Source organism: Pteronotus mesoamericanus, unplaced genomic scaffold (assembly GCF_021234165.1).
Source record: "Pteronotus mesoamericanus isolate MK-2021 breed Mesoamerican mustached bat unplaced genomic scaffold, CSHL_Meso_final contig_90, whole genome shotgun sequence".
Lineage (NCBI taxonomy): Eukaryota > Metazoa > Chordata > Mammalia > Chiroptera > Mormoopidae > Pteronotus > Pteronotus mesoamericanus.
The window spans coordinates 4,764,149-4,785,245 of NW_026555277.1; the positions used below are offsets into that span (position 1 = coordinate 4,764,149).

The window sequence follows — 21,097 nt, forward strand, 5'->3', positions numbered from 1 at the left end:
TTCTTACTTGTCACATGGGCTGTGCATTGTGATTTGCAACTAAGTATGGATACTTGGATTAACCATAAGGGGTAAAGGGGTGCTTGTTTTCCTTAAGATTAAATGCCAAAATAATTATTTTGAAGGGTTATCACAGACCACTTGGACTCTAGCAAACATACTGGTATAGTTAGTTATTAATGTCTTTCAGAGCTTCACTGGTTTTCCAGTTTTCTGATCCCATTCAGTTATATTATTTTGAATAGTTTAAAATAGGAATAGTGTTATTAGTAATCCAGGAATGATGAACTCCATTCATTCATTCATTTATTCAAGTACCTTCTGGGTACCAAGTACTGTTACCAATGGTATTTAACTAATTATTAATAGAAAAGGTAAGCAAAGGTTCTTAGACATCGAGCTTAATAAACGGTGGGGGGGGGGGGGCGCGGGGCATGAGCCTGTTTGCTTCACTGGGAAGCTACAGCTTTTCACATTCTATGGCTCATCATTGTGCTTTGCCAAGGGGATTAACACTCCGCCCTTCCCCCCACCTCCAGCACCAGGTTGTTGGGGGCACAGGGGAGGGTGCTGGACCGTAAAGGCCTGTTGGTCTAACTAGGGGGTGTAAACCGATCAGAAGTCCGCGAAAGCTTGGGAAGTTGATTGGTTCTTTTGAAAAGACACCTGGTCCATCCCAAGCCCAAACTAATGTAACCCCAGGGAAACAAAGCAGCTCGTGTTCTCTGTCTTCCTCTCTCTCGCCCAGGTGACCTGCACTTGCCCCATGCACTCACGTGTCCTCTCTCGATAGCCATTTGGCCTTAGCAGCTGCATGGCCAGTGGCCACGTGGACTCCACTACCGGAGCAGGAAAACAAACTAAGCAACCTGGATGGGGACTGAGGCCACTTAGCAGCTGCCTGCAGGCTCCAGAGGACTAAGCTTTAATGTGAAGCCAAAACTCTGGCCACTGGCTTTTGTCTTGGCCTTGCTGAGGACAAGGTTGGACTTTTTCCATGGACGGACAGAGGGAGATGGGACATTGGAAACTCAGGGGGCTCACCCCTCCCAGGACAGGGTCCCTTTTTATAGAAAGTTAATATAAAGCCACATGGTGGGTAGTCACTTCGACTACCAGAGAGAAGAATTCATTCCTAAGTTAGCAGTAATATCAGGCAGTTATCACACTCTATACATTCATGAACTTTCTTCCTGGGGCATGACATTTATCTTTGGGCGGCATTCTGCTTTTTCTGTGTAGTGAGCCAAGCCTGAGGCTACAGCGTTAAACAGAGTCCAACTTTTCCCAGATGCCTTTGCTGAGGGAGCCATATTGCATCTAAAGCGAGTTCCCCTACACTGACGAAAGACCACTACATCCTCACCCTCCCGTGGATGCTGAAAGACACCATGGCCTACAGAGAGTCCACTTCCAGTGGCTGAAGAATGGAAGACGCCACTGGATCTCACACTCCATTTCTTTGGAGATTCCCTCTCCTAAATCAAGAAAAAGGACGTAGATGTTGAGAAACTGGCTAAAGGAGAAATCGCTGCTCTGCAATGATACCAGGCGCATCGTTAGTGTTTGCAGATTAAATTGAGCATTACAAAGCAAAATGGAAGTGAATGTTTAAATTTCTTGGTGGTACACCTCCTCCGACTGAAGTTTACAATCCCAGCTACCAAAGGTAAAGAGAAGGGTGACAGGTTGTGTGCTTTTCCTTCCAAACAAGAAAAGGCCTGAGAAGTGACTGCTCGTGGCAGGTTGTCAGGACCCCTATGGACATCGCTGTCCTGTTAACATGAGGATGGCCCGCTGAACGTTAACTATTTGTCTTATTGACTGTATCGCCTACTGATGGGTATCTCCTGGCCCTTTCTGATACGTTTCTTTACTGTGGAGGTGACAGTATCTCTCACTTCCGTAGAGGAAGAGTCATCAGAAGGCCAGGCAAACCCCACCTCCTCTGACTAGAAATAACCTTCTATGTCTGTCAGTGACCTCATTACTCATCTCTTCGCAAAACTCAGTGGGTCAAAATCATCAGTTCACTTCGCAATTTTCATGTACAACAGATGTGGTTAAAAAGGTATTCTGTGAATAACCCAAGAAGGGAGCTCTTCCTCAATGGAAGAGGGAATGACTTAATGTTTTTAATTTTCTCGTGTTTTTCTCTGAGATTTTCCCCCAAACGCTGAGCCTTCTGCTGTGAGTGAGCACTGACAGCTCTCGGGTACAGGAAAGGAGCAAACAAGTGTTACTGGAAAGCCCAGGCGGCGGCAGCGCCAAACAGCTTGCTTCCCCGCCCCCCCCCCTCCCCGAATTGTATGTCCTTGTGATTATAATTTTCGACTGCATGAATTTTCCCCAGGAAGACTTCTTAGTTTGCAAGATGGGATTCAATCTAGCAATCACTCTTGGTGTTCTAGAGAGAACCATGACTTTCAAGTGTTCTGAGAGCCAGCCAATGTTGGGGGACCCGAAGCTGTAGGTCCTAGGGGACAATGGTAGAGGGCTTCACAGGCTGAGGTGTGGAGACAGCCCAGGAATCAGCTGAGGGGGGAGGAGCGGGCTTCAGGATGCCGACATGGGCAGCATGCTGCCCGCTGGGTGACCCTCGGCTGCGGGCAGGTGTGAGCTGGGCCCCAGATGAGAGAAACGTCCACGTCTGGTTTTACAAGCTGTGAAGGTGGACACTAAGGTATCCTTACCTCTGCAGTCAGTGCCTTTTCTTCCATCGTCAAAAAAGTAGAAAAAATAATAGCAAGAAGGGGCCAAAAAAATGTCTTTTAAAAGTTTTACCTATAAAAGCCTTGCTATTTTGCCTCTTTCCAGTAAATATTAAAGAACTTACCCAGACTTTTGCATCGGGGTAAATCATTCATACATGAAATTCTCCACTTCGCACCTGAGAGAAGAGGTGCGCCAACTTCTGCACACATGTTCATAGACTATTACAGCTGTAGGAAGAGTCACATGTCATTATAATCATATACCCTATGAATACATAATCTTTCCTGTAGAGGGAGAAAATGCAGCGTCCCGAATATGGCACTTCCTGTACCACTTAACTGTGAGGTAGAATTAGAACACCATCTTGTGGACAAAAAATATATAACATGCTGGAATGAACACAGTGAACGGACCCTATTTCATTCTTGGGAGTTTGCGTTTTTAGTAATATGTTTCTTATGATCACATAAAACACTTTGAGAGTACTATTCCATATTTTATATATGCATATAATAAAAATTATGTACTAAAAGGAGTCTTATGTATTCAGTTTGTAGACATCAATCTTACATTTTTGGCTAAGCAACTTTTCTTGGTGCCATTATGAGTATTTTGGGCTTAGGCAACTGGAGCTGAAAGAGGAAAGGGTGTCAGAATTTCAAAGTAAATGACTGGAATGTCTTTCTCTGATGCCAAGGTCAAGTATAAGTACTTTTACACCCCACCAACTTCCTACAGTCAGAACAGCCATCTTTTTATCACATGGATTAGACATCAATCAAAAATCTAGTCCTCCAAATAGTCACTGAATGTTCTTGGCTACACACCCTTTTATATCCTTGTAACCCGCACATCCCTTTTGCCCACCCATAAAACTTACGCAGGCAAGACTTATTCTCTTAGAACAGATTAGTTGTCCAGGTTGGTTCCAAGTTTCAAGCTATTTCACACAGAACTGCAAAAGTATGCCAATTTTTTTTCTACATTCCAACCCATCATGTGTTCATGGGTGCTTTTAAAAAGTACAACTTAATTCAGGTTCAAAGAACACTTAGAAATATCACATTCTCCATAAGGAATTTGGATTTACTTGCAAAATAGCTTTTCTGAACTACAGCTAGCTTCGTCCCATATGAAAGTCAAAGGCATTCCAGGTTTAGAAGCTTGAGAATCTAACTGAAGGGGAAGATTCTTGCCTTCCAACCTTGGAGGGGAAGGCCTTGCAAACTGCCATGAACAGAAATTTGGGATTGCATTATCAGCACTACTTAGAGGGGGAGGGAGGATTATTGAGTTTGCAATTAATTTCTTTGAAAACCTCTGAAAAAATGTTCACCTAAAATAAAATTTGAATAGTCTATCTAGAACCTGACATTTTGCATATGCTGGATGAGTGAGTGGTTGCAGAACATTTATCATCTTTTGATAATTTGTCATCTTCCCAGAAACTTTCCGTAACCCCCCTCTTGTGGCAATGAGCTGCTTATCAATTCATGTTTACTTTTTGTGGATACCACACACATACGTGTGGCGTCTTACTACTGGGTTTGATCTTCTGCCAGTGTTCAATTATTAACTCTCAAAAGAAAGGTGAAATAATTTATACAATCTACCAATTCAACCAACTACGAAATTCCCAACCCTTCCACTCCCAGAAGCATGTGTATTAGCTGCGATATCTATAAACTCTCACAAGCGACTGAAGTTCCACTTTCCTGACCATTCTCAGGAAAGGTTCAAAGGTCCACCTTCCTTTATAGAAAGGTTTCATGGCAAAAGTGCTACCAGTTTATACATTTTACCTTTTCTACTCCCACATGGGAGTCTCAACTCCCAATTCCTACTTTTCTTGTTAACTCCTGGGAGTGACTACTGGTAGACTGAAACATTACTGAACAAAACTGAACAAAACTGAAAAATTATTACTGTTGCCGAAAAGTCAAAATGAAATAAATCAAAGGGAATTTGCAGATGGAATAGTGAATTGAACACAAAGGATTAAAAAACCAGAAGGACACACTTAAGATTTGTCCTCTACTGAATTAAATGTTACAGTAAACACTTAGAACAGTGCTTGATGCAGAGTAGCAATGACAATGGTTATGGAATATTAAATGGATACATACTTCATTTTTTCATTAGTTGGCATCAATACTTTAAGCTGCTTTTGATCTTTGTGTTTCCCTTTAAAAATATAAAATATATATTTTCTTCCATTTATTTTACAGAAACTAAATGATTAGAAAATGAATATACAATTTTAAACCTAGACTCTACAGATCACATAAATACCCAACTGCTATAATACACACCTTACATTTCTAAAAGTTAAATTGTAACATTACTATTTTAGCTAAAATTATATTAGAGGCAAAGTTTATTCACCTGGGTATATCAAACTGCAATTGAACAATTAGAGAATAACTTTTTTATTGGTATTACAGCAAAGTTCACTCACATTAAACATACATTCAAATTATGGTACCTCAAAGCCAGAAGGATATAAAATACACCTAACTGTACAAGTTATATACAATAATAAAATCAAGAACCTAGTAAAAATTTATTGGGAAAACATAAAAAAAAAGATTTAAAAAACTTAAAAAAGAAAACACCATCCCCAATGAATACTTAAAGTTTAATTTCACGAACTCAGTATGAGAAACAAAGCATTTCTTTACCATCTGAGCAATGTCCAGCTCTGAACACCCGCAACACTCGTCTTGCTTACAAATTTCAGGCTCCTCTAGCTTCGGCCGGCTGGCCAGCAGTGAGGGTCTTTTCTGCTCCGAAAGCCTCCCTGGGCTTGGAGTAGTCCCACGGCCGTCTATTCTCCGTGAAGCCGTAGAGCTTCCTAAGAGCCACTCGAGCAGCTTCCTCTTCTGCAACCAGGACGGTCTCCCCAGGACCTTCTGCTATCAACTTCCTGTCACTAGGATAAAAGAACAGTGCAGTCTGGAATTACCTGCTGCGTCAAAGAGCACAGCCCACAAATCAGTTTCGCCTTGTAAATCTTATTTTGGCGCCATTACCCACCAGGTAATGGTACAGTAACAGAAATACTGTACCATTTTTTCTTTCTACCAGCAACAGTATGTATGAACTGCTGACAGAAGAGGTATTTAAGCCTTGCCAACCTGAGAAGCAAAAGAGTATCTTTCCATTTTCTTCGCACTTGAATTAAAACTAAAGATGAAACTTTGCAACGCTACCCATTTTCTCCTCTGTGGTGTCCTCCACTGCTTTTACAGCTATAAAGCTCCACGTCATATAAAGATTGGAAAAATATTTACCTAAATTCATAGTTATCTTAGATATTCACTGTTTACGTTAACACTCTAATCCACCTGGATTCAATTTGGGGCAGGTCAACTGTTCACTAAGAACACTAGACAGTTCTGAACATAAGCTGATTTTTAGATACATGTATGTTTGACAACTAAATCCTTCCTTTTCCAGTTTTTGGCTCAGCTAAAGCTGTTACAAATGTGGATTAGGGTTAAATCAGTAAAACTTGAGTCAAAACTTTTATTTTTTCTACAGAAATATTTAGATTAACATATAAGCCATGAAATTCTATAGTAATAATTGGTTATTAAAAGCTACTATTAGCACAAAGAAGGTGAAGGGATTAAGAAGTACAAATTGGCAGTTACAAAATAGTCACAAAATATAAAGTACAGCATAAGAAATATAGCCAATAATATTGTAATAAGTATGTATGGTGCTAGGCTTGAAATATCAGAAGATCACTCTGTAAATTATATAACTGTCTAACCACTATGCCGTACACATGAAACCAATATAAAATTATACTGGATGTCAACTGTATTGGAAAAGTAAAATTTAAAATATAGAAAAAGAATTCAGGGAGAATAATATGGATATTAGCAATCCATAGGTTACTTACCTTTTCCTAAGAATGACAAGCAGAAAAGGAATCACAGATAATCACGGGAATGAGATTTTAAAAAATCTTTTAATGCAATTAGAGATTATACTAAGGAATTGTGAAAGGTCATGTTTTAAGGTTTCCAAACAATGTTATGAAATTAAGATTAAAATTTTACTGACCAGTATAAGCCAACAAAATACACAGGCAAAGCTGTGGTGCTTCCAGACTGCCTGGTAAGTCTAGATTCAGGAGCTGAAATGTTCCTTTTCTTCAATTCTTCCACCAGTAGCCCCATGGGATTGACTATCTTCCAAATCTCAAAGAGTTCTTTTCCAGTTAGCTGAGTAATTAAGAAGTCCTGCATAATAAAAATACAATTTATACACTTAAATTAGTATAAAGAAAACAAGGACTACAATGCAAAGTACAATTTTGACAGAAGTTAAAAACTTACAGGAAATAAAACAATGTACTATTTACACTCCCATATAGTTTTCTCATATAAATTTTATTGCAATAATCATAGTTGAAGGTAAAATCCTGTCTCATAATTTAGAAATATATTCTTATCAGTAAGAAAAATATTTTAAGAAAGAGTTTAATGAATCAACAGTAATAACTTCTGACAGGAACTTAAAAAGGCACTAAAGGCCTTCCAGATATTACTACTACTTCGTGCAAGCTCATGATTTTAAAAAGTCACTGAAATAATAATTTCACAACTCTGACAGCTGAGAAGCTGGGGAGATCATGGCCGGGCCCAGGGGCCCACGATCTCACTGCCGTCCCACCCTCTGGCCCTCCCCTGACACCCTCGATAAAGTGCTTGGATTGCACACCCCCTCCCCAGCCACATGAGAGTAAGTTCACATTAACTGCCTTTTAAAGTGTTTATGACTTGATATACTTTCAATTTAAAAAACTAAAAAACTGAGGAACAAATTATGAACATTCAAAGCAGAATTCTTTTTGGCAATAAGTTATATTGTATAGGAAATATGGGAACATTAATTCTCACAGCAACACACTGTGTTAACACAGTCTACAATGGGATGGGTAGATGGGAGTAGATGGGAGAAATAAAAAAGATTTCTTAGTTGATGAAATAGAATCAATTTGGTAACACTTCCCCAGCTTTGTTAATAAAAAATATTAGACCATTCTCAGTTGGGAACTGTGAATCTTTTACTGTACAGAGACAGAATGCTTGAGACATACATGGTTATTCTCTATGTATGAATCACTGGACTGTTATCTGCCATACAGAATAACCAATTGTAGGGTAAGGAGAAACAATCCCAATGCCTAAGACATTCACAGGAACATAGAAAGAAATCTCTGGGGTGATTACTTATGCCTCCTAGTCTTCCCTCTTCGCTCCTGATCTCACTAGTTTATTATCAGCACTTTCAGTAGGGTGTGCATTATTGACTGTTGCAACCTCCTCTCCCCAGAACACGCAGTGCAAAGAAATGATGTTTCTAAAATGCACACTTGACCGTGGAGATCTCCCATCTAAAATTCCTCCAGCTGCCTCCACATTAGCCTTGACAAGACCATCAAATACACACTCCTTAGCATGGCTAAGATCACTGCTGCTCAAATCTGGGGGTGGCGCGGGGGAGAAGTAGCACCTGGCGAGCTAGTTAAGGCAGGTCCCCGGGCTGTCCTCACAGAGATTCTCATTCAGTAGTCTGAGGCGGTGCCCGAGAATCTGCATCTCTAACAAGTTCTCAGTGATGCTAATGCTCCCTGTGCCAAACAGTGTTCTGAGGAGCACCAAGTTTAAAAGATCTTCCACCTCCTGGCTCTCAAAGGCCCAGACTCACCCGCCATCCCTTTCCCAGATTTAAAACAATCTGGCCACACAAAACGACTTGTAGTCTCCTGCGCACAAACTCATCATCACAGCTCCTTCCTGGAATGTCCTCAGGGGCAAGTGTAACTTCTGTAAGATTCCCCCTAAGGCCGCTGGACTTTCCGCCTCCCTTTCTAGTGCCCGTATGAGAGCACCTTGATCCACATGACCCTGAAGGCAAAACTCGGGTCCTATTTAGCTCAGGTACTAGTTGGTACAGTGCCTGGAGTGAATAAAATAAGACAATTCAAACCTGTCAATTCTGGGATGGGAAGCAAAAAAAACTAAACTAAACAAACCCTCTTGACGTAGGACTAGTAGGCTCTATGATTGGAACTGTCAAAGAGGCACTAAAATATAGTAAGCAAATATTTCCAAAACAATGACTACCTTATAAAAATCTCAAAAAAGGGACCAAAAATTGTTTAGAGGGTTCTAAGACTCCACAGAAGCTACAGTGATTTAAAAAAAAAAAAATAGAAATCAAGGTAGGACTTGTGAGAACTTCTTTAGAAAAAGCTATTTAATTCTGGAAGAGGAAAGCAGGGGATGCTTTCCTTTTTACCTCAAGCCTAGAAGCCTTGACAGTGTCCACTGGCCTCTGATCTGGGGTGAGGGGCGGGGCATCAGCTGGCAGCTAACACCATTCCTGGTCTAAAGGGAGTAGGCTGGCAGAGGCCGCCTGCAGTAGTGGGGAGAAGTCTGCAGCTGATGTCTCAGGTGTAAAATCCTGAAGACCTGATGTGCAACTCACAGAGGAATGTCATTTTTAAAGAATATTTTTCCTCTCTGGTGTGGCTCAGTGGATTGAGCAAGGGTCTGTGAACCAAAGGGTAGCTAGTTCGATTCCCAGTCAGGGCACAGGCCTGGGTTGCTGGCCAGGTCCCCAGTAGGGGGCATGTGAGAAGCAACCACACATTGATGTTTCCCTCTTTTTCTCTTTCCACTCTCTAAAAATAAACAAACATCTTAAAAAAAAAAAAAAGTATCTTTCCAGGAAACCAGAGGCTGAGAAGGGCAAGAGCAGCCCACACCACGTCAAGGAACATGGCTGGATGGTTCCAGCAGGGGACACAAGGCCCAGGAGACTCTGTTTTCAAAATCAACCAGGCTTGGAAAGCACTACACTAACTTACAGTCATTTTTGCCAAGTAACAATCTGTCCTCCTTTCTCCTTCCCCCTCTCTGAGTGCCCACTCCAGCAGGGTCCATTAACATACCTGCTTCCCAAAGGCAGACCTATCTCAGGTCTGAGCGGGGGAAAGAAGACAGGTTTTACTGATGAACGAAGCCTGAGTGTTGGTAAATACAGATATCCTTCTCTATAAAAATTATCAAACTCCGTATCAAAACTAAATGGATAGGTTCTAACAGCAAGAGATGCTGGTTTAAAAGACCTAACATGCAAATATCTAAATCAAGGATGTGTTTGGTTTTTTTTTTTGAGTTAAGGTAATTGATTGGACTTTTCATTATGTAAGAGTAACCAAAAACTCATGTTTTCATCCAATGCGGGGGATAAAAATTCTCCCAGTTAATAACTTCTAAAAGAACAGTGGGAGTCAAGTCATATGAATTACATTTCATTTTAATTAGCTAAGCCACTGGCTCACAAGAAGTTAAGTGTACGTCACAGGAACTCAGAAATCCAAGATTTTATCACTTACAGTTCCAAAGCACACTGGGCCCTCGAATGGCTCCTTTGGTCTCATTCATTCACTCCACAGCTACTGAGAATCTATTACGTACACACTATCCTTGGACCCAGAGATGTAAAACTACAGATATGGCTTGCAGTCCTTACAAACTCACAAGCCTGCATTTAACATTCACTCCTGACAAGGTCCTCAAGAAGAGATGACTAGACACTTAATATACTACCATAAAAAAGCTTTAGGTCTCTCTCATTTCACACACAACCTTCCAAGGTCATAGCGCACAGAAATGAATGACAAAAAGGAATTTTTCTTTCTGTCCACCTCAGATTCGGCCGGGTATGTGCAATGAATCATGACCTACCCGGATGAAAAGTGCAGTCCTCGCAGGTCCGCTGCTCTGTAGCAGGGCTCCAATTACTGCAAAGAAAGTCCGCTGTAACACAGCCGGGGGGACTGGAAATTCGGCACTCAGCGTTAACTGCTCCACAGCCAAGTTTCTAGCCACGTGACACACGACTTCCTCGCCAGTGAGAAAGGCAACAAGACTTTGAACGCCTTCAGTGGGCAAGTCCGGGAATGCGTCCTCAAGAAATTGTGTGAGGCAAGTTTGTGAAAAAGATGACCCTTGTCCAGATAGTTCTTGATTATCTTTAATATTCAGAAGAGCTGCTTCTTTCTCTATTCCAAGTTTTTGGCGTTTGGCTTCCTCACTTTTAATATAGCAACTATTAACAAAGGCGGTTTTGAGAAGATCTAAGGAAAAGGTTTCCTGCAACCGATGTCCAAATGCTTGTATTTCAGCATGGTAATCCCAGTTGGGCTTCTCTGAACTGAAAATGTAAACAGAAGATTTCAGATGGTAAAGAAAACAACAAGATGTTACTAGGATGCAAAGATTTTTCATTGAGGTTGCAATTTTGTTAATTATATAAAGGAGATTTTAAAAGATTTTCACTTTAATGCCATGCTTTGATTTTCTAAAAGTTAAAATTCAATTGCAATGATTACTTGTTCTTTGCTAGGTACATACTTGGATTATTTTTGCCTTTGAGCCATTTGCTACATTAGAGTGTTCTAACCATGCAGCTACACTTAATACCTAGGTATGAAATTCAAATTATACTTTCACAGGTTCAAGCCATAAACAATAAATACACTGTTATTTATCTTATATTTTACTGAAAACATTTAAATCAGCAATTAAGAAGTAGGTTAAACATTCATAACCATTCCCAAGAAACACTAAAAAGTATTTTTTAAAAGACAACCTAAAATAAAACTTTTAAATAAAACAGAGCAGCAAAGTATAAAGATCTGAGTTGTAAATAATAAAATGTATATGTAACCCATAAAGGTCTTCCAACTATAAAAGCCTAAAATGACTAACTTCACAATAATCAGAGAAATGTGAATTTAAAAGAAATAATGTTAGGAAAAGAACTTAATATTTGTGTTCAAACAGTACAGGAATATGGACACGCATACTTCCACTAGTAGGTGTATAAATTGGGGTATCTAACTTTTTAGGGGTGGGGTGGGAGAGGGCAATGTTAAAGTCGAAATTTCATACTAAAGTCTCCAAAGGAGTAATAACTTAAAAGCTATTAATTGTTACACAGGTTGTAATAGCAATAATATGGAACTCAAATACCCATTAAGTGGAGGCATAAAAGAGTAAAGTGCATCTATTTGTACTACCACGACACATCAGACATTATTAAAGAGACAAAAATTCAAACTTTCGTGTATAGTAGGACCTGATTTGGACCTATGAAGATCTGCATCTCTTTCTACCGGAACTCCTTTAATGAAACAAGATTAATTAGAGGAAAAACCTAACCCTGATATGATTCCCTTTTACTCTAGACATTGGACTTGTGGTAAAATACACTTAATTTTTTTCTTCCTCTAAACTGCAATGCCGTGGAGTGTTTTCTTCACTCTTATCGCACTTGATAGGCTTCTAAGTGGGAGTTCCAAAGCGTCGGCAGGAACCCCGCGCTTTACGGGTGGCACAAAGCCATTATCTTTGGCTCAGTCCACGCGTCCCAGCCACAGGGGTGTTTATATCGCAAGCCTCTTGGGCTCTAACCAGGCGCGCGTCAGCGACGATGGACCTTCCCCGCCGCCGGGCCGAAGCCAAGCGGGAGGTCCCGGGTCTACGCCAGCCACCCTGACCCCGTCCCGAGGTGGCTCCTACCGGCGCACGGGCGGCGGCGGGTTCCGGAGCAGGCGCCACCGCTCTAACTCCTTCTGGAAGCGGACGGCGGCGCGGAAGTCCTTCACCCCCCGAGCTGGCGAGACTCGGTCGGGGATGGCTGGTGCCAGGAGGCGGGCAGGCACCCGCAACAACAGCCTAACTAGCCCGGATGCCATAGCAGCGGAGAAAGCAATGGAGAGCGGAAGGAAAAACGTCGGAACAGTGTCGCGGTAACACAACCCCCTCGGAATAGGGACGCTAAGGTAGGACGGGGCGGGGCCAGATTCAGTGGGAGGGGCAGCTGCGGTTGAGTGCTACTGCGCGTGCGCGAGCGCTAGTCTTTGGCAAACCTAAGGATTACTCTTAAGTGAGCAGGTTGTGAAGGGCGTTTGGGTCCAGGAATTTAAGAAAGAGATTGCTTCATCTTGTCAGTTGTTCCCTTGTTCCTTCCTTTCTCCTTAAAGGGAAACAAAAAACTTGTTTTACGTTCAGTTTAAAGGAAACACTAGTTCTCAAAAAAAGAGGGTGTTTTTCATCGACATGTATTTAGTCTTAGTTTCAGATCATAAATGGAGCCACTGTTTGAGCAAATGTCATCTGGTCTGTCTCCAAAAAACCTTACTTTTAGGGCTAAGAGATATTGACTAAGCCCCAAATTAAAATTTTTAGTTTAAAAAAACCTTTTAAAAAAGCATTTTAAAAAAAGAGGATGGGAGAAAAGTACATCAACATGGAAGAGTGGATTTATGCTTCTTTTTTATCCTCCTCTCTTTAGCTGTATCATTATATTGCTGTCCTAACAAACTGTTAATATAATTTTTTGAAAACCTAATATTAATTTACAAAGGAAGACTTGTCTGAATTCCTAGTTTTGAGTTGCCTGCTGAACTTCTAGACCCTCAAAGATGAACCTCCTTCTGCAGTCTCTCTTTTTGTTGGGGGCATCAGCGTGACCTAAAGTCGCCCAGACTGGGCTCCTATGTTGGTCCCTGGTTGGAAGAAATCAACTGAAAAAAATAAAAGAGATGTGGAATATTCGAATACTGACAGGTTTTAAAAAATTATATCATAGAATTATTGAAGGGTTTACAATGGTGGTATTTTAGTTTTGTTTTTAAAAAGGTCTTTACTTTTTCGAGATTTACGCTGAAATATTCATTTGTGAAAAATAAGGGATCTCAGATTCTCACAATAATCAAGGTGAGAATAGGTGGTGGTTATTATGAAAGAAACATGGCCCTGAGTTGCTGTCAAAAATGAAATGAAATGAAATGTTAAAAAGTGAAATAAAATCCAGATTAAGCCAGTCTCCTGCTCAAACCCTCCAATGCTTTTCCATCTCACTTGAAGTAAAAGCCAAAGTCCTCACCATTCCTCAGGCCCGACGTGGTCTGCCTGGTGACCCTCTGTCCTCCCTCCTCTCTGCACACCTCACTCACTCCGCTCCAGCACCCTAGCTGTCTTGCTAAGCCTAGAAACGCCTGGCCTGCCCTCACCGCAGGGCCTTTGCACTTGCTGTTTCCTTTTCCAGGACAGCCCTTCCCTCATATTTCCACACAGCTTATTCCCTCCTCTCCTTCTTGGCTCAAGTGTCACCTTCTCCATGAAGCCTTCCCTGGCCACCTGTCTCAGGTTGCATTCTCTGGAAGCAGATGCTGAGACAGAAGTTGGCGCACAGGGTGTTTGTTAAAGATCCATAGCTGTGAGGGGAGGTGTAACAGGAGTAGGCCGATTAAGTCAGCTGCAATGCAGTCCTGGCAAAGCCTCATCTGACCCAGGAGAGAGTTCTGGAGCCAGTATTGCCCGTCAGTGTCCTGGAGCAGGATGCAATGGTTCTGCCTTTATATTCATGTCTCGTTTAGTTAGTGGACTTGGGCTGCCCATGGAGGGCATAGCTGAGCATGGTGGCTCTCTGCAGCTAAGGCAGGCTCTGAAAGAAATGAATGCTAGAGAATCCTGCTGACCACCCTCCTTCATGAAGTCAGATCAGCGGAGAGTGTCTCCAGATCAACCACACCACCCTATGTAAAATTGCAACACCTCCTAGAGTCCCTATCAACCTTCCCAGCTTTATTTTCTCCACAGCATTGAACATGTTAATATACTCTGTAATTTACTTATTTTAGTTATTATCTGGTTCTTTCTCTGTAATATAAGTTCTAATGATAGAATGATTTTGTCTTGCTTAAGCACAGCTGCATTTAGAATGGTGCCAGGCTCACAGCAGGCACTCAACAAATAAATATCTGTTGTTGGAGAAAAGTTGTTCAATAGCTTGTTTCGTCATATCCTGTGCAAGCCTTACAAGAACCACGCTGTATACATCTTGTCAGTGCATGGCACCTAGTAGATGTACAATACACATTTGTTGAATGGATGAATAAATATGTCCATGAATGCATATTAACTTCATTTTAAGAAAGGACTAGTACGGTACTCTCCAACAGAAATACTATGTGAGCCACATATGTAATTTAAAAATTTTTTAGCCATATTAAAAAAATAAGAAACAAGATTAATTTTAATATCTAATTTAATTCACTATATCTAAAATGTATCATTTCAACATGTAATCAATATAAAAATTATTAACGAAATACCTTACATCCTTTTCGTTCTGTACTAAGTCTTTAAAATTTGGTGTGTATTTTGTACCCACACTACATCTCAGTTTAGACTAGGTGCATTTCAAGTGCTGGGTATCCAAGTGGGCAGTACAGTTCTAGTGCAATCCTGCAATTCAGGAGTGAAGGTAATATGGTGTGTGGGGAGAAGGGGTGGAAAGGGGAGGCCTCTGGAGCCAGTGACCTCCTGGGTCCCAACATGACTCATAAACTTACTAGCAGCTAATGTTCTCCAGCAAAAAGCCACCAGGAACACATCTGTAGTTGACAAGCAGGGTTAATTGCCTGTTGGAGGGGAGTCAGTGATAGAAAGGACTTTTACAGGGCTTACATTTGTGTCAGGTGATGTCGGGGAGAGTTTAAGGAAGAAGGGCTTCCCTCAGGACTGGATACTGTCAGGAAGTGGGGCTAAATCTACAACTGGATGTCTTACTAACTCTTGTCTACATGTAGGAAGACAAGACAGAGGATGATGCTGTAATTGGGAAAGAAACAGGAGTCACTCATATTAGCCAGGATAGGGGGATGTTTGGTCATTTTTGTGGTTTGGGCAATGTTTACGTTCTCGCTGTGTTTAAGTATGCTTATGAAGCCTCCATGTCTAATGTTTGTTCCACAGGACTAAGCTGTGAGCACCTAGCCATTTCCTAGCAACCCCGAAGCCTGGTTGATAGTACCAGGCCAGCTCCTGGAGGGCAAGGCTGTCTTTCTCATAGCTCTGTGACCTTAAGCAAGTGATTTAACTTTTCCCCTGTTCAGTTTTCTTATCTCTAAGATGAGAATGCAAGAGCAATCATCTCTCCATTTCTTCAGGTTGCTATTGGTATTAAAGGCGATTATCCTTGTAAAGAAATTGGGATAGTATCTAGTCTGTAGTCACCACTCAGTTGAGTGTCACCTGCTGTCTTTCAAAGATTCTCAACTGCATTATATTTTTTTCACGCAAACATCCCTGAAATGAAAGTATCTTCCAAATAATGGCTTTTTAGAGCGAATACAATGTAATATTATTATTTTCTGACGTTCTGCTTTGGCGGACAATTCTTCTTCCCTGTCAATTGCTCAATCTATACTTGGGTAAAGGACTTTACTCTTTGTGGACAAAAAAGAGGTCACATACTAAACCTGACAAGCTCAGGGGAGGCCTGCACGGTGGCCTTACCAACTCAGAGATCAAAAGTAACCATACAAGATGGTCTGAACATAGGAATTCTTAACTAAAAGTGAGTCATGGCGGGTGGTCACGTCCTAGGCCTATAGCTTCCTTGATAAAGGTCAATCTTTACCTAACATGAGACTGTCTGTTGCCTTTATGTATCTAAGATAACATATCTTTGAAATGCCAGAGTAATCTCCTCTTCCAGACCCCTCAGAGCATGAGACATTAGAACCCCTCATTGTTATATTGACCCCCCAATACCATCTCTTTGTGTTGTAAATGTTAATTAGCTAGGGTGTACCCACCAATGTAAACGATGTCTGTTTCTCCCTTTTACTTTTTATCTAATCCCAGAGAGTTCCCCACTTTGCTTTCTCCTGCCCCCTTAATCTACCAATGGATTTCTTGTAACCCTCTTTATGCCTCTTACTTTTATTCTAATGTAAAAAATAAGGATGGAAAACTGACATTCTCCGAAGCATTTCCTCAATCTGCTCAGATTTTGCTTTCAGGAAACTGTCGTCGGTTTGGCGAAATAAACTCTTGTAAGACTTCTCCTTAGGCTGGTCTTTTTTTTTCTTACATATTTTCAACCTTTGTAACTTTCCCTACTTCTGGGCTCTCCGTCCTCTGTGGCTCTGTCCCCGCCATGTGAATTCAGCTGCTCTTCTTCTCCCGGCAATACGGCGCTTCCAGCAGCTGCGCTCGGGGGTTTACGGCAGCGCGGCGCCCACGAGGCCCGGGAGCCCTTGCAAACCGGCGCTCTCGCCTGCCCCGCCCGCCCCGCGGTCAGCTGATGGGCCGCCCGCCCCGGGAGACCGCCGCCGCCGCCGCCGCCTCGCGAACATGGCGGCTGAGATCCACTCCAGGCCGCAGAGTAGCCGCCCGGTGCTGCTGAGCAAGATCGAGGGGCACCAGGACGCCGTCACCGCCGCGCTCCTCATCCCCAAGGAGGACGGCGTGATCACCGCCAGCGAGGACAGGTCTGGCCAACGGGTCCAGCGCGGGGCCGAGGAGGGACGGGGGGGTGGCCCGTCCTCCCGCAGGCGACGGGGTGTAGGGGCGGTGGGGCGCGCGGCCCCGTCCCTGCCCGCTTGGGGGCGTCCCGGGTTCCTAGGACGCTCTGCCCGCTGCCCCCTCTGTCCGCTGAAACTCCCGGTTCCCACCCGCAAGCCCTCCAGTTTCGATCTCCGTGCGGGACCTCGGACCCTGCCACGCCCCTCCGCGTTGGGACCCCTGTCCCCAGTCGCCTCTTCAGCCGGGGGAGCTCCGTTCCCGGGTCCCACTGAACCCTTCCAGCTGGGGATCCCAGTCCCAATGCGCCCCTCCAGCCGGAGACTCGCGTTCCCGCCGCGCTTCTCCAGTCTGGGACTCCCACCGCCTTTCTAGCCCGTCTCCCGGCCCTTCCATCTCGGGACCCCAGTCCCCGCCTCTCCTTTGTGGGATTTCGCCCCGAGCTGTTCAGTTCCAAGCCGCCTCCTCCGGGAGCCAGGAGGACGAGCGGCCGGTTACCCCGGGTCCTGGTTTCCGGGATTCCCTTATAGCATCAAACCTCCAGGGCTTTCACTCTCTTCCTCCTGCTTCACTCTGGGCTTTACACATTTCTTTTGCGCAACACCAAAGTCCCAAGATCGTTTGTTTTTGCACAGCTGCTATAACCGCCTGAACTTATTTACTAAATCGATTTTGTTTTCTTAAAAGTGACTCATTTTTTAAAAAGTCTTAGATGCTTTTATTTTCAAGGACATTTTACATTCCCACCATTAATGGAAAACCGGTATCACTTGCCATAAAGAATTAGACTAATAGCTAAAGGATGTTAATCTGTGTGCATCTAAAGGCAACTCTTTTTTGTATTGGGACGACTTGCATTGACTGCTCCTAGTACTTTGGGAAACACTGATACGACCCGATTTTCTCATTTTACCCAAGAGGAAACTGAGGACGTTGAAGAGTAGAGATACTGGCGAAGGCAGAAATACAACCCAGCACTCCCCCACTCCAGCTCTGTGGACCCCCAGGGCTGTGTGATTCATTGGAGAGATATTTGCTTAAAACTTGAGCGTTTTTAAAACCCTCAACGTTTCAAGGGTTAGTGCTTTCCTGTGGGAATTTGAAGGAAATGACTGGTGTCTATTGCGTGAAACTGTTTCCTTGGTACAATGAGTGGTCTTAAATGGTAATACTCCATTTAAGTTGAAAGGCTTTCTGAAAGACAGAATGTACTACTGCTGTACTCTTAAAGCGAGAGGCACTGCATCCAACTTTTTGTAATCATGCATGTGGAAGTAACTAACTTTGAGAGCCTGTCTTGAGTGGAAAGAGAAAGCCTGAAGCCCCCAGTGCCTGTCTGACTTCTGTAGTTTGCTATTGAGTGAGTTTATTGTGAGCAGGCAGTGGCCTCTCCCTGCCAGTTTACCAGCTGCTGACCTCAAACAAGGTAGGGAGCCATTGGTAGAACCTGGGTGTGGCCAAGAGAAGGGTACTTGAGTCCTAAGGAGAAAGGGGGAATGTTAAAAAAAAAAAAAGAAGAGGCAAAGGACAGAATAATATTTGCATGATCGGAACATAGATAAGGACACTTTATACCAGTTAGCTGTTTTTATTCAGTAAAATATTTTATTTATGACTCATGCATGTTGGGTAAATTGCTGAGTACTTGAGATTATTGGCCAGGCGCGCTGCTGATAAATGTGTGATGGGGAGTGACTATGTAGCTGCTCTTGGACTGAAGTATGTTGGGCGAGCCGTACATCAGCTCATGTTTTCCCTCGGGCACAGCAGGGCACTGGCACGTGCCTGGACCAGGTGGGGGCTAGCACCTCGGGATTCTACTTTGTGTTTCAGGCCTATGGGACTTCCTTGAAGGTAGGACAACCTTTTTAGCCGGTGCCGCATTTTATGAGATTCAATGAAAAAACATGCTATATGTATGTGGGTTATTTTTTTTGATGGTTTGTTTTTACATTATCACAAATATGTGTCATACTCTTCAATCATTCATTCGTTCATTTATTCACTCAATGGTGTATTTAGAAATACTGTGCCTATTGAGTACGTGGCCCAAGTGATACAACAGGGAACAAAAGCCACAGTACCTGCCCTCATATACTGTAACCTCTGATTCACTGGTTTTCATGGCCCCTGACCTGATGGAACTAGCATGTTGACAAAACAGAATACTGACCATCCTTATTTATCAAACAAGCACTTATTGGACGCTTACTATGCATAGACTTGTGGGATAGGAAGACAGCAGACTCCAAAATCGCTGTTTCCAAAAGGCTAGACAGTGTGGCAAAGAGACGGCCCTGAGCTGTCAGCTTTCCGAGTGCTGGGAAGACAGGAAGGAGTGTCATTAGGTGCCAGGGTTTAAAAAAACATTGGCTTGCACCTTTCCTCTACCACTGCTGCTTCAATGCTCAGAAAAGTAACTTTTAACCTTTAAAATAAGGTCCAGCTGAAGTTAATTCCTTTATAAAAACAAAAAGCAGTGAGAACTGGCTGAGAGCATTTTGAGAGGAAATGGGAAGAATGTGAGGGGTATCCTGCATTTAGTGTCCATTTTTCTAAACTCTAGGCCATCCTAGATTATCAGCAGGAGTGATTTTTGCCCCCTAGGGGACATTGGGCAACATCCTGAGACATTCTGGTTGTCATTACTGGAGGAGGGTGCTACTAGCACCTACAGGGTAGAGGACAGGGATGCCGCCAGGATGGTCGGTCCCTCATCAAAAGAATGACTGTCCAGGCCCAAGTGTCTGTAGTGCCGAGGTTGGGAAACCCTGGCTTGGGCTTAGTGTGCTTGTTTATCTGGGCTCTCTGGACAGTAGTTTCGAACTTGAGCAAGCATCCGATTCACGTGGAGGTCTCGGTAACACCGATGGCTGGGCCTCACCCCAGAGATTCTGATTCAGTAAGTCTGGGGTGGAGCAGAGGAGTCTGCGTGTCTGCCAAGTTCGCAGTGATGCTGGTTGCTGATGCTCCCTGGTCTCACACTGTGAGAACCTTTCCTCTACGATAGATAAGACGAGCTAGATAAGACGAGCGATTGGCCACCTTGCTCCTCTGCAGAGACTGGCTGGGAGACAAAACTGTGTATGCTTTGTCTTATTTTTTTTTTTGTCGGGGATGTATTTCCCTGGAGATTCACGTGTACCCAGCTATTTCCCAAGTAAAACCAAACTATACATGACGGAGCTAAGTGCACATAAGCCCCCAAAAGGTACTAAGCCAGCGTGGAATATTGAGCTTAATTCCATCTTACCTAGAACCACTGGTCACGGTTTGGGCAGTGAGCCCAGAGGTCTAATCAGAAACATTCAGGGGGTCAACAGAGAATGGCTGTATTCTCTTGTGTGCATCCATTTCTATCTCGTTGGGGTAATAAGTGCCCGAAGCTCTTCTGTTGGAACTTCATTCTCCTTCTAAACCCAAATTAGTATTTTTAACTACTAGTAATACTAAGTAATTAGTATTAGTATTAGTCTTAAGTTGCCTGCACTTTGGAAGTAGAATATTTGGGTATGCATACTTTTCAAGGTATAAAAATGATACATTTGTAAAGTTTTAAAAAACTTGAGTCACTAGAGTATGACTCTCTTTCTAGTCAGGAAACTGTAAAAATAAAATAATCTCAGCACTGAGTTCATGACTTTGAACTGCAGCCATCATTTTCCTGATGGGGAAACAGAAACTGAGACTCCGCTTTCAGAACAGAACTGCAATACGGCGCTCAGCAGGGGAACCAGTGCCCTAGACACATTTGCTTTTTGAACTTCTTTCCTGTGGAATGCACCAGAAATTTAGACGTCAGTTGGTGGAAGGACAGGATTTTGTAAAGGTAAAGGCTTTAGTAGAAAGCCTCATGAATAATTTAAGGCCATAGACCTGCTCTCTCTATTTTTGAAAGAAACAGTTGGGAGATGAGCATGCTTATATCAACTCTTCGGGGCCAAGACTGATTTGCAGGGATCTTGCAGAAGAAA

The 21,097-nt window shown here is 42.8% G+C and overlaps 2 protein-coding genes across 2 annotated transcripts in view; one reads left to right on the forward strand and one right to left on the reverse strand.

The window, feature by feature from the left end:
- Positions 1–5,099: 5,099 nt before the first annotated feature.
- Positions 5,100–12,551, reverse strand: MRPL44 (mitochondrial ribosomal protein L44). Its single transcript, XM_054586129.1, has 4 exons — positions 12,327–12,551; positions 10,488–10,956; positions 6,790–6,968; positions 5,100–5,647 (listed from the first exon to the last, which is right to left on the reverse strand). The coding sequence occupies exons 1-4, from the start codon at positions 12,500–12,502 to the stop codon at positions 5,452–5,454; spliced, it is 1,020 nt and encodes a 339-aa protein (XP_054442104.1). The 5' UTR covers positions 12,503–12,551; the 3' UTR covers positions 5,100–5,451.
- A 4,382-nt stretch (positions 12,552–16,933) lies between these two features.
- The window catches only part of WDFY1 (WD repeat and FYVE domain containing 1), a 37,681-nt gene continuing 33,517 nt past the window's right edge, over positions 16,934–21,097 (forward strand). Inside the window, exon 1 of the mRNA XM_054585612.1 lies at positions 16,934–17,092. Coding sequence (XP_054441587.1) covers positions 16,956–17,092 — 137 coding nt within the window. The 5' untranslated portion in view covers positions 16,934–16,955. The remainder of the gene's footprint in view (positions 17,093–21,097) is intronic.

Bases quoted from the DNA above. Each gene is read 5' to 3' on its own strand.
- MRPL44 (XM_054586129.1), bottom strand. From the start codon at position 12,502: ATGGCATCCGGGCTAGTTAGGCTGTTGTTGCGGGTGCCTGCCCGCCTC. The intron at 10,957-12,326 runs GTAGGAGCCACC...TTACATTTTCAG, and splicing joins CCGCCGCCGCCCGTGCGCCG to TTCAGAGAAGCCCAACTGGG. The intron at 5,648-6,789 runs GTCAGTAAAATT...CTTTTATCCTAG, and splicing joins TATTTTGTTGGCTTATACTG to TGACAGGAAGTTGATAGCAG.